Source organism: Saccostrea echinata, unplaced genomic scaffold (genome assembly GCF_033153115.1).
Source record: "Saccostrea echinata isolate AGI-Se365-2 ecotype Australia unplaced genomic scaffold, CSIRO_AGI_Sech_v1 ptg000016l, whole genome shotgun sequence".
In the NCBI taxonomy this organism is placed as follows: Eukaryota; Metazoa; Mollusca; class Bivalvia; order Ostreida; family Ostreidae; genus Saccostrea; species Saccostrea echinata.
Window position 1 is genome coordinate 14,892,501 of NW_026889765.1, and position 12,944 is coordinate 14,905,444.

The window sequence follows — 12,944 nt, forward strand, 5'->3', positions numbered from 1 at the left end:
TAAAAGCCTATTTCAAATTGTAAAAGTAGTCTTTGGAAAAAAAGTGGGGGGGGGGGGGCAGGCCCCCCGTGGCTCCCCGGTTGCTACGGTGCCTGCATTGTTTCAGTTCATTCTTTCACTCAAAAAAAACCAGAGGAATCAGTAAATGATATGTGATGGAGGTATACAAAGATAGGAACTTTATACATGAAAGAGACCAGGAAAAAGCAGTTAATTGTTTGGGTATATCATTTAAAACTATAGAAGTGACCTAATAGGACTATTACCCCCAACCTACCTCCTTCAAAGTTTGAAAAAAAAATATTGAATAGTTTCAGAGAAAATCTGTAACCAATAATGTCTACTAATTAACCTGGTTACTCCAGGATAAAGCCTAGCTCTCAAACTTTTTTTTGCCGAGGTATAAATAAGACAACATACTATATACATTATTAGATGTCAGAAACCTGCACATTTTCAATGTTTTTGGTTTGGAACAATATTTTTCACTTAAAAAAATCTTTTGAAATCCCTCCTTTTCTTTTGAAAATTGTTAAAAATGATAAATACTTAACAATATTTACTTGTCAATCGCTTGATTTTTTATTAACTATTCTTGTTTCATATCCACTAATGTCCAAACTATACTTGTGAAATCAATTAATTTTCAATGTAAGAATTGTAAAATTTTTGTATATAGGAAAGCTTCACGTATAAAAATCTAGTCCTCAAAGAAAGCTAGAGATGAAAGTGTGCATGAATCCAAAAAATTTCAAAATAATGGGATCCTGCATGAATCAACAGCAATAAAAAAAAGTTCTGCTCCAAAAAAAAAAAAAAATTACGGTAACAAGAATGAAAGATACAATTGTGCATTCTATTTTCAACACTTAATTAAGAATAAAATCTTCTGCAGAAACGATCGAATTAAGGACACGCACACTGGTCTCAGTGTCTCTACTAAATCTACCGGACATCAGCAAACCTATACAAGATACTATATTGTCAATAATTAAAACCTGAACATTAATTTTCATAAGCTATAAAATGCCACTGTACCCATTGAAACTTACATAATCTACATTCCTCAATGATTTGAACTTATTTTATGAGGAAATTAATATCATTTAATATTTATCCTGTTATTCTTTTACACTCTCAGGGGTTTTGAACTAATTTGCAAACAATAAACACGGCCTACACACCACATTAAAAATTAAATTCGATCACCTAACCATGAAATTTAATACTGTTTAAATTTTACTACATAGACCACTCACACACACAAAGCATAATAAACTACTTGAAAAAGAAACAGATTAAATGTCCATGTTTTACTGAATCTGCTGACCCTGAACTTGCCAGTTCTAGGTTCAATGCCCTTTAACGAGATTTGAATTACATTACAAACTCAACAATCATTTCATGTTTACTTTTATTCTATTATACAGACGAGTCTAAATTATTTCTTATTAATTCCTCTTTATGATAATAAAGTAGAAATTCATTGTTAATATATGCCCTTCAAGAGAATACCAAGCAACTTTATTTAAATTATGGGCAACAATTAAAGCTCACCTGAACTTAACAGATAATCATCCATCAGCTTCAGACTCAAATCTTTTAATTGAACTGTAATATGCAAGAACAATCAAGAACAAATTTCTGATACAGAAATGTACTTTAGATCTTAAGGAGGTAGGAAATTATGAGTTTAAGTTGTTAATTAAGAGTTAGAACAGCTGTATTTAAGGAATGAAGCTTATTTTACCTTGTGTTATACGATATAACAAAACTTCAGGCAGTTTACACTTTATAAACCACGAAGTGGTTTATAAAAAAGTGTAAACAGTGTCCCAAATTATGTTATATCGTATAACATAGGTTAAAATAAGCTTCACTCCTTAGAATTTTATTTCAGTGTAGACAATAATTAAGACAATTTTTCCTCCAAAAATGGCTTCAAATTGAGCATATTTTAAAAGTAACGTCAAGCGGAGTAATACGTTTTTGACGTAACTCATTGTGACATAGGCAACTTATGTTATACGATATAAACGAAATCTTTTATCCAATCAAATGATGTGTTACAACTAAAATTAAATTATATAGAAATAAAATGAATGTACTAATTCATGTAATCAGCACAAATTGCTACTGTGTAATTATTTCTCACATTGTATTTTCCGTGTGGAGAATATCCTTGAAATTTCAAAGGGCACACTGTCATTTTCATTAAATGCCAAATTAACAAAGTTAAACAACTGGAGATAACTAATTATTTAAAATTGTCTCTATTAAAAAAAAGAAATTAACACTGCAGACTTTAATAATAAAATCTCACTCTATTCAAATTAGAGTGCTTGGAAAAAACCCCATCTCTTCCTACAACTAATCTTTTTTTTAATTCAATTTTAAAGAATTACATAATGTTCAACTGAATAATTTCACACATTAACAAAATTAAGACACAAGGTTAACAAATTAAGGCATATACTCATTATTTATCTTGATGCTTTAGAGCCATTTTTCATTGGCTACAGTCTAACAAATGAAGAGGGATACAGGATCAACTCTGGTGCAATATAACAAAAGTCCAAATGCTGTTTTAGGAACTAGCTGTTTACTGTTGCTTTATATCTCAGCAAGGATATTTCACTCATAGGAACAAGAATTACCAATTGAATGTGTAATATCAAAATTGTAATGGAATTATTCAAATGCAGTAAGGTTCCTTATTAGGACAGAATTTTCTGTTGGTGGCCTCTAGCTGTTTCATATGGAGGCCAAGAAATGTACTTTAGATCTTACTGAGGTAGGACATTATGAATTTAAGGTGTTAATTTAGAGGTGGAATGGCTGTAGACAGACATAAAATGAATGTACTAATGCAATCAGCACTAAATTGCTACTGTGCAATTATTACTCACATTGTATTTTCCATGTGGAGAATATCCTTGAAATTGCAAAGGGCACACTGTCATTTTCATTAAATGCCAAATTAACAAAGTTAAACAACTGGAGATAACTAATTATTTAAAAATTGTTTCTATTAAAAAAAAGAAATTAACACTGCAGACTCTACAAATCAAATCTCACTCTATTCAAATTAGAGTGCTTGGAAAAAACCCCAACTCTTCCTACAACTAATCTTTTTTTATTCAATTTTAAAGAATTACATAATGTTCAACTGAATAAATTCACACATTAACAGAATTAAGACACAAGGTTAACAAATTAAGGCATATACTCATTATTTATCTTGATGCTTTAGAGCCATTTTTCATTGGCTACAGTCTAACAAATGAAGAGGGATACAGGATCAACTCTGGTGCAATATAACAAAAGTCCAAATGCTGTTTTAGGAACTAGCTGTTTACTGTTGCTTTACATCTCAGCAAGGATATTTCACTCATAGGAACAAGAATTACCAATTGAATGTGTAATATCAAAATTGTAATTATTCAAATGCAGTAAGGTTCCTTATTAGGACAGAATTTTCTGTGGGTGGCCTCTGTTTCATAATGGAGGTCAGGAGGAGTCAAATGTCTTTCTTTTTTTTTTTTTTTTTTTGGTGTACTTTACTACATAAATTTAATGAAGATCTCTTAAAATTCCGAGTTGTATGGAAAGGGGGGGAGGTGTCTTATTTATGCAACTCAAAATCATAATGCTTTTAGCAGAGCAACCTTGACAATAAGAAAAAAAAACATTATTTGCCCTTGCATTTAGTTTGTCACAACAACAGACATTCTAAATATAAGCATAAAAAAAAAAATAAACAACGTCATTCTAATCATGTATGTTTGAAAGTCATGCCTACATTTTTTTTTCTTGCTGTAACACTTCTTACATTTTTTTAGTGTTACTTACAGTGAACAAGATCACACAAAACAGAAATGATCAGGTCTCCTAACAGGCTAACACATATATAGCCATAATTCTAGCTTTACTCAGCAGATTTGAAGGGTCGACACCTTTATGAACTAAAGAAAGGACAGCCCACTAACAAAGATAATTTAGAGGGGGGGAAACAAAATAAAACAGAAATGTGTCCATTTGTTCATATATAAATGTAACGGTACTTACACAAGTTTTGTCAATTTAACAAATAAAAAAAAAGTTTTGTTTGATGTGTACTCTGACTAACCCATCAAAATTACCCTACTCTGACCAACCCATCAAAAATACCCCTAATTGATAATTTTTTAGTACTTTTTTTTAATCTGGCAAAATACAGATTATCTAGCTTGCTTTTAAACTGCAGTCTTTTCCCCCCACTTTGCTGCATTTTACAAACAGGTAAGAATCATGAAGAAATATATGCCCTGTTCACACGGAGAGTTTAATTCGAATTAAACGTAAGTTACTGCAAATTAAATTTGATCCGCGTTCACACGGAGAATTTAATGCGAATTAGTTTAATTTGAATTAGTTTACTGCAGATTAAATTACTTCGCATTAGCTCCATGTGAACGCTAAGCGAAGCTATTTCGAATTAAATTTTGACGCATGCATAAGGGCAGAATTAATTAAGTCACAGGCCACATTTCGATGGTCAAATATAGGTACTTGTGCTATTTTTGAGTGGAAAACAAAGGAAAATTATGTTGATCACTAAAATGTGTACAGACAATATGACATTACGTCAAATGTACATCTGCTCTGCACAATATGACGTGATTTGTAAATGACATCATAATAGCCTCACTGAATAGCCTTGTTGTAGAAATAAAATTATAATTCGCATTAGTTTACTTCGCATTAGCTGTCGTGTGAACGCAATTTAATTCGCATTAGTTTAATTCGAATCATTTTACTTCGCATTAATTTACTGCGAATTAAACTCTCCGTGTGAACAGAGCAATACAATCAAACCTCGTTATCTCGAACTCAATGGGACTGAGAAAAAAACTTCGAGGTATCCGAGGATTCAAGATATCTAGGGTAAAATACTTTAAGAAAAAGGGGTTGGGACTTCCAAATCACTTCGACATATCCAAGGCATTCAATATATCAGTGTTCGAGATACCAAAGTTCAACTGTATGTGTAAATCTGTAATCCAAAAGTAAGAACTGCGAACGATAGTATTGTTCTCCCGCCTACCTCCAAGTCAATTTTCAAAAGTTAAGACATTTGAATAATTTTTCATATCTATATAGATATTTATATGAATTTTCATAAAACATTTATTTACTTCTTTGGGAAAACAAAGAGAGATAACTCTATAATTTGGGTAAAACTTGTGTTTTTCACAATAGAAATCAACGGAAAACATTTTTAAACACCCCCCCCCCCCCCCCCCCCCCCGTGAAACAAAAATTCCTTTTTACAGATAATATGGACTGTCATTTCACAAATTCATACCAAAGCTTTTTGTGTTTCACGGGGGAGGGGGGGGGGGGGGGCATATGTTTACAGACAATAAACTGCAAAAATGCTTATTTTTTCACCAATTTCAAAGGGGTTTACAACTAAAACATTGTATTTTATTAATAATATATGTTTAATTTTATATGAGTAAAACATAAGAAAAGATTTAAGGAACATTTATTCATATCCAAGAATATTTTAAAATGTGGTGATGCTTTAAAGCCCAATTTCAATGAAAAATATCATCTACCCCCCTTATTTAAAGAGCTGGAATTAGGGGTAATTAACTATTTGAGGTCAAGATCTAGTAAATGAAAGGTGCCTACAGATTTCTCAAATTTGAGAAATAAATTCCTTTAATGATGCTTTATAACTTTAGCTTGGTCAAATAAGGTGTTTCGGGGCATAATTTGTAGATGAACAAGACGAAAAATCATATTTTAAACTGTCATTTTCGATGAAAAATTAAGAAAACCAGACATGAATACGGGAGTTTTTTCCATATCAGACAAAGTAAATGTATCCAGATTGCCTAAAGTCTCTAAGAAAACGATAATTTGTATGTTCTTGGCCTCTTCTTTTAAAATATTATTAAATTGAATATAGGTATCGGGATTCCTTTTCACATGATTTCAAATTGAATTCCATGAAAATACTTTATTTTCTACATAATTCTATTAGAGCCGTAAAGTACGGGAAAAAGATAGTTAAAATTGATTATGACATCATAATAGATCTAGCACCCAAAAATTAGTCTAAAGTCATTTACTAGATCTTGACCTTAACACTGGAATTAAAATTATCAGTCAATTACCATTGAACTGTTCTTTGCATTCAACAAAGATTTTACGGCAAAATTGCCATTAGTATTGAATTAAATGGGTGTAAAATGTAGGCGGGAATCGAGGGTTAGCGTGCGTAGTTCTTTAAAAAACACCCATCTTGAAAAGTATGAGTCCCAGTGGCCAGTACATCAATCTAAACAAAAATTTTTTAATGTACACCTTATGTTCTATACATGTACTTATGACTGCTTGGGCCTTATTGAAAGTAATATACCTATTAAATATTAATGAAAACTGGTAAATAAAACTTTATGTCAAATACCAACCTGACCCTCATGGAATGGAAAGAAAAACAGTGTACAGCTAGTAACTTCCAAATAAATCAACTACTTAATAAGAACACTGGCAAAATAAATGCATCTTTAAAATGAAGTCAATTGCTTTAATAGAGTCTCCATACCAACATCATGTTACTTCAAGGAGTTAATTGTCCAAAATCTGAAAGACTTACAGAACTGAGAGCCAATTTCTGTGACATCATAAATAAATCAGGATTGTTATTTATAGGCCATTAAGGGAACCGTCTTCCTCTGAAGGAGTCACATCTTTATGAGTGAAAGTCTTTAAACCTCACCATGCAGCAGCCATGCTGTAGCTATCATCATCATTGTCCAATTCAACTTCATATTGAATCCCAGAGACTGGGGATCAGGGTAGCTGGTATTCTTATTAACTCCTGATCTTCCAGTCTTTATTTAGGCCATCTTCAAAAAATTCTCTGTTTGGGTGGGAAGCTTCAGTATTCAATATACCTTAACACAAATGGGAGGTCATGTAAAGTTATGAATTTTATTTTGATGTCTCAAATGCTGAATGCAATGCAAGTGCAACATCATATGGGAAAATTAAAATTCACACTCACATTGTCAAGTGTAAGGGTAGTAGCATGCAGATGTCGGAAGGCTCTTCCATTAATTGTAACTTACCCTAGGATATTCCAGTAAAACTTATTAACACGGATATAGCCAATTTATGGATATAGAGAAATTTTCCGCAATCCCAATAAAATTCTTAATAATTCCTTGTAAAATTTTATGGATATAGTGAACTCGATTTAGTGAATTTCAGCTTATAGTGAACTGATTTTGTGTCCCCTAGGATTTAAAAATAACAAAATTACAAGAACAGTAACTGTAATGGTCTTTAAGAACTATAGCTCATTGTATCGACATTCATGTCAAGACATAGAAAAAGGTCAATGCCCTCTCCAGCCCTACTGTATTCTCCACATTTTCACTATACTGGACCCTAACCTATTTCTTCACTCTTTGGATAGAAGATAACTTGTCCCTGACTGACTTAAAATACAATTAGAAACCATCAATCTCTAGGAACCAATAATTTTCCAGTGATGTATGCTATCATAAAGCTTGGATAATTATTTGATCAAGCTTAAAAGTGAGGCCTTACGGGCCAACCAGAAGCTGTATAGTTAGATATATTCTTTGCATTCCAATCATCAAATGACTTCACATAGAACATCTCCAATGGTCCAAAGGACCACAGAACTTCAGGTAATTGAGAACAAATGTGCCAAGATACCTTGAGATGGATCCACATTTTTACAAAGACTGTGCCAAAGGAACCCATTTTTTTAAAAAAATTAATCCTTTGTGTAAGTCATACGTTGTGATACCACATAATCAGCATAAATTTTGCCTCTAAAAAGAATTTTATATAATGTGATCAAAGAGAGTCTTGACGGGATTGATTTGCATCACTAGTATATGTTTCATTCTGATAATGACAGGATCTGTATCTCAAACATTCTCTATATGATCTGTATCACCACTCCTCTATTAATAATAACAATTATTGTTACAGTGTAATAGAATCTACATTGTATTAATCCTCTGTCTTCTCACATAGCAATTTGTCATACACTTCATCTGTTGTACAGAAATTTGAAAAAAACCTGCTTCATCAGGCCATCTTTAAACAAGAGGCCCATGGGCCACATCGCTCACCTGAGCACATTTCCTAGACACAAATCAGTTCAGTATTGAAAAGATTACTGGGGGTTGGGGGGGTGGTTGAATTTTAAACTACCTGATGATGCTTCCATGTCAATATAACAAATGGCTTTGTTGTACTTGAGAAGATTTTAAAAAAAATTTTCCCATACATTCCTTTGTAAAATTTTGATCCCCCATTGTGGCTCCTCCCTAATCTAGAGGTCATCATTTGAACAAACTTGAATCTACACTACCCGAGGATGCTTCCATATCAATATGACTAAACATAGCTTTTCTGTTCTTGAGAAGAAATATTTTTTCTATGTGTTCTTATGTAAAACTTTCGATCCCCATTGGGCCCCAACCTACCCCTGGGGGTTATCATTTGAAAAAAAAATTGAATTTACACTACCTGAGGATGCTTCCATATCAAAATGACTAAACATGATTTTCATTTCTTGAGAAGAAGATATTTTCCAATATGTTCCTATGTAAAAAAAATTTTGATCCCCCATTGTGGCCCATCCCTATCCCCTGGGGTCATCATTTTAACAAGCTTGAATCTACACTACCTGAGGATGCTTCCATATCAAAATGACTAATCATGGCTTTGCTGTTCTTCGTCAGAAGATACCTTCCTATATATTTCTATTTCAGACATTGATCCTCCATTGTGGCCCCGCCCTACCCCAGGGGGTTATGATTTGAACAAACTTGAATCTACACTACCTGAGGATACTTCCACATAAATATGATCAATCAGGGCTTTGCTGTTCCTGAGAAGAAGATTTTTAAAGATTTTTCCTATATATTTCTATGTAAAACTTTGATCCTTCATTGTGGACCCGCTCTATCCCCCGTTGTCATGATTTGAACAAACTTGAATCTACACTACCTGTGGATGCTTCCATATAAATATGACTCATCATGGCTTTGCTGTTCTTGAGAAGAAGATTTTTAAAGGTTTTTCCTATATATTTCTATGTTAAACTTAGATCCTCCATTGTGGCCCCGCCCTACCCCCGGGGGTCATGATTTGAACAAACTTGAATCTACACTACCTGGGGATGCTTCCATATAAATATGACTTATCATGGCTTTTCTGTTCTTGAAAAGAAGATTTTTGAAGGTTTTTCCTATATATTTCTATGTAAAACTTTGATCCTCCATTGTGGCCCCGCCCTACCTCCCGGGGTCATGATTTGAACAAATTTGAATCTACACTACCTGAGGATGCTTCCACATGAGTTTCAATTTCCCTGGCCTTGTGGTTCTTGAGAAGAAGATTTTTAAAAGATGCTATAAATTTTTCACTAATTCTTTATTATCTCCCCTTGAAAGAGGGCGTGGCCCTTCATTAGAACAAACTTGAATCCCCTTCACCCAAGGATACTCTGTGCCAAGTTTGGTTGAAATTGGCCCAGTAGTTCTGAAGAAGAAGTTGAAATTGTGAAAAGTTTACGCCAACGACGACGACAACAACGACGACAGACAACGGACAAATTTTGATCAGAAAAGCTCACTTGAGCCTTTGGCTCAGGTGAGCTAAAAATGTTTGGTTGCCCTCTTCTGACCGACCGGCCTAAAATGGCCCAACTCAAAACTTTTTTTAACCTCCAGGAAACAATTATTTTTTATGCATTCAGGAAAATAGATTTTGAATACTGAGCATTGCTGCTGAAATTTTTCAGTGAAAAAAAAATTCTCACCTACCAACTCAAGTTTTTCCTCTCAAGTCAGGCGAGGGCAAACAAACATTATTTTAAAGTTGGCCTCAGCAAGATTCTTTATAGGTCCAGTCTCTAAAGATTTTTACAGGTTCAGTCTCTAAGAGATTCTTTATTGGTCCAATCTCTAGAGATTCTTAATAGGTCCAACCCCTAGAGATATTTTATGGGTCCAGTCTGTAGAGATATTTTATAGGCCCAGTCTCTAGAGATTCTTTATAGGTCCAGTCTCAAAAGTTTCTTTATAGGTCCATTCTCTAGAGATTCTTTATAGATCCAGTTTGTAGAGATTTTTTAAAGGTTCAATCTCTAGAGATTCTTTATAGTTCCAGTCTCTAGAGATTTTTTAGGTCCATCTGTAGAAATTCTTTATAGGTCCAATCTCTAGAGATTCTTTATTGGTCCAGTCTCTAGAGATTCTCTATAGTTCAAGTCTCTAGAAATTCTTTATTGGTCCAGTCTCTAGAGATTCTTTTATCGTAAGATTTGTACCACCAATCAAACTTAATTTGTTTAAAATTAATGATCAGACATCTTGGTGTTCTAGATGAAGGGGGGGGGGGGCATAATGGGGTCCTTGTGAAAAAATTGGTATTAATTGAGTGGGGAACCACCAAAGCCCCTCACATGCAACCTAACCTCAATTTGAGGATCAAACTCTAGTTACATAGGAGAAGAACAAGACTGCTAACCTCAATGCTAATATGACACATAATTGATCTTATGGTTTAAATTTTTTGATTCTGTATTTCTGAGATCCGATCTGACTTGTAGCTTCTAGCAAGAATCAAATCTATCAGATTCATATTAGGATCAGTATCATGGAGATTTTGACAAGAATCTGCTCTGTGATTGATTAGTGCTGCAGTCATGCAAACTATAAACTAAGACTAGAAATATGTCCATAGGACATGAATGCCCCGCCAAGGGTATATTAGTAATGCAACATTTTAACACAAATTGAGAAAAGTGAGGTCAAGGTCAAAGGAAAAGTCAAGGTCAAAAAATACTGCTGCAGTTGAATAGCTTACATCAGTATGTATCAGCATATGAAGTTTGATTCAGAAACTAATTTAAGAAAAGTGAGGTCAAGATCAAAGGAAAGGTCAAGATCAAAAAATGTTGATGTAGTTGAAAAGGTTACATCAGTATGTATTAGCATATGAAGTTTGATGAAAATATTATGAATGGTTTCTTTAAAACTGAGCTAAACACTAATTTAAGAAAAGTGAGGTCAAGGTCAAAGGAAAGGTCAAGGTCAAAAAATATTGATGCAGTTGAATAGCTCTCATCAGTATGTATCAGCATATGAAGTTTGACACTAATTTAAGAAAAGTGAGGTCAAGGTCAAAGGAAAGGTCAAGGTCAAAAAATGTTGATGCAGTTGAATAGCTCTCATCAGTATGTATCAGCATATGAAGTTTGATAACACTATCTTGAATGGTATCTTTAAAACTGAGCTAAAAACTTATTTAAGAAAAGTGAGGTCAAGGTCAAAGGAAAGGTCAAGGTAAAAAATATTGATGCAGTTGAATAGCTCTCATCAGTATGTATCAGCATATGAAGTTTGTTAAAAATATCTTGAATGGTTTGATTAAAACAGAGCTAAACATTAATTTAAGAAAAGTGAGGTCAAGGTCAAAATAAAGGTCAAGGTCAAAAAATGTTGATGCAATTGAATAGCTTACATCAGTATGTATCAACATATGAAGTTTGATTACACTATCTTGAATGGTATCTTTAAAACTGAGCTAAACACTAATTTAAGAAAAGTGAGGTCAAGGTCAAAGGAAAGGTCAAGGTCAAAAAATGTTGATGCAGTTGCATAGCCCTCATCAATATCTATCAGCATATGAAGTTTGATAAAAATATCTTGGATAGTTTCTTTGAAACTGAGCTTTGAACAGAGCTAAACGCAAAGTGTGACGGAAGGACAGACGGAAGGACAGAAGGACGGAAGGACGGAAGACGGACATAACAAACACTATATGCCCCAGCCATATTCATGGCGGGGCATAAAAAAATCCTTTTCGTCAAGGAGAAAATGGAACACAATGAACCTCTTGTACCCTTGTTTTCACTTTTTGCTTGCCTTATTGGACTATTGCATCGATCTAAAAATGCCAAAAAAGAACACTGTAATTTGTAATTTACCTTCATGAAGGTAACATGATTAAGGTGACATTAATGTTCACTGTATGGGATTATGATATATCTTCATGCAGGTCTTAAAACAGTACTTATCTTTGTTGAATGTGAGCTTCTATAAACACACCCATCATACATACTGTAAGCCCAGATCAGATTTTTACAAATTGATCCTGTGACCTTGACCCTGTCCAAGAACCTTGACACAGGGTTACAACAAACCTTTTGATTATTACTTATTAGCAGGAAGTTTCCATTTTGTTTATATCAAAACTTGCCTGAGCATGATTATAAATTAACATTTATGAGATGAAGGGGTATTCCTTAAATATGAGCAATGTTTGTCAAGTATCATACCCTTCAGAATTAGTGTTATAATGTGTAGGAAAGCATAGCCGCTTACCTCATCTATCTTGAAGCGTTGTTTGCTCTTGAGGAACTCATGTGGTGACATAGGACAGGATCCCACTGACCTTGAGTAACTCGACATGATGTGTAACCTTTCAACTGCCAGGTAATAAATCCAATCAAATATGAAAAAAATAATATAGATTTCACTGACGATGAATTACTGGAAATTCACCAAAAGAACAAATTCACAAGGTAATTTATATAAAAACTGAGGTGTGATTTTACACCACATTGTTGTGTTAGATTCCAAACAGAGGAAATTGATTAAATATCAGGTGACAAAGACCACAGAAGTGTTTTTTCTTCATATATGTTCTACATCCAAATGTGGTATATTCCTATAATGAATTACTTTATCGCACAAATGAAACACCATGTTTTTTTCCACATTAGATTCAGATGATTCTTTGTTACTATAACGAGACATACAGCAATCGCATGACAATCTGGGATTAAAACACCACGTAATTACAACTCCTCTCTAAGTTCCAAGGGAGACACTTGT

The 12,944-nt window shown here is 33.6% G+C and overlaps 1 protein-coding gene across 1 annotated transcript in view; it reads right to left on the bottom strand.

Annotated features, from left to right (window-relative positions):
- Positions 1-12,554, bottom strand: part of LOC133188475 (5'-AMP-activated protein kinase subunit gamma-1-like) — a 124,564-nt gene extending 112,010 nt beyond the window's left edge. Inside the window, exon 1 of the mRNA XM_061323926.1 lies at positions 12,432-12,554. Within this exon, the coding sequence (XP_061179910.1) occupies positions 12,432-12,518 (87 nt within the window). The 5' untranslated portion in view covers positions 12,519-12,554. The remainder of the gene's footprint in view (positions 1-12,431) is intronic.
- Between the last annotated feature and the right edge of the window lie 390 nt (positions 12,555-12,944).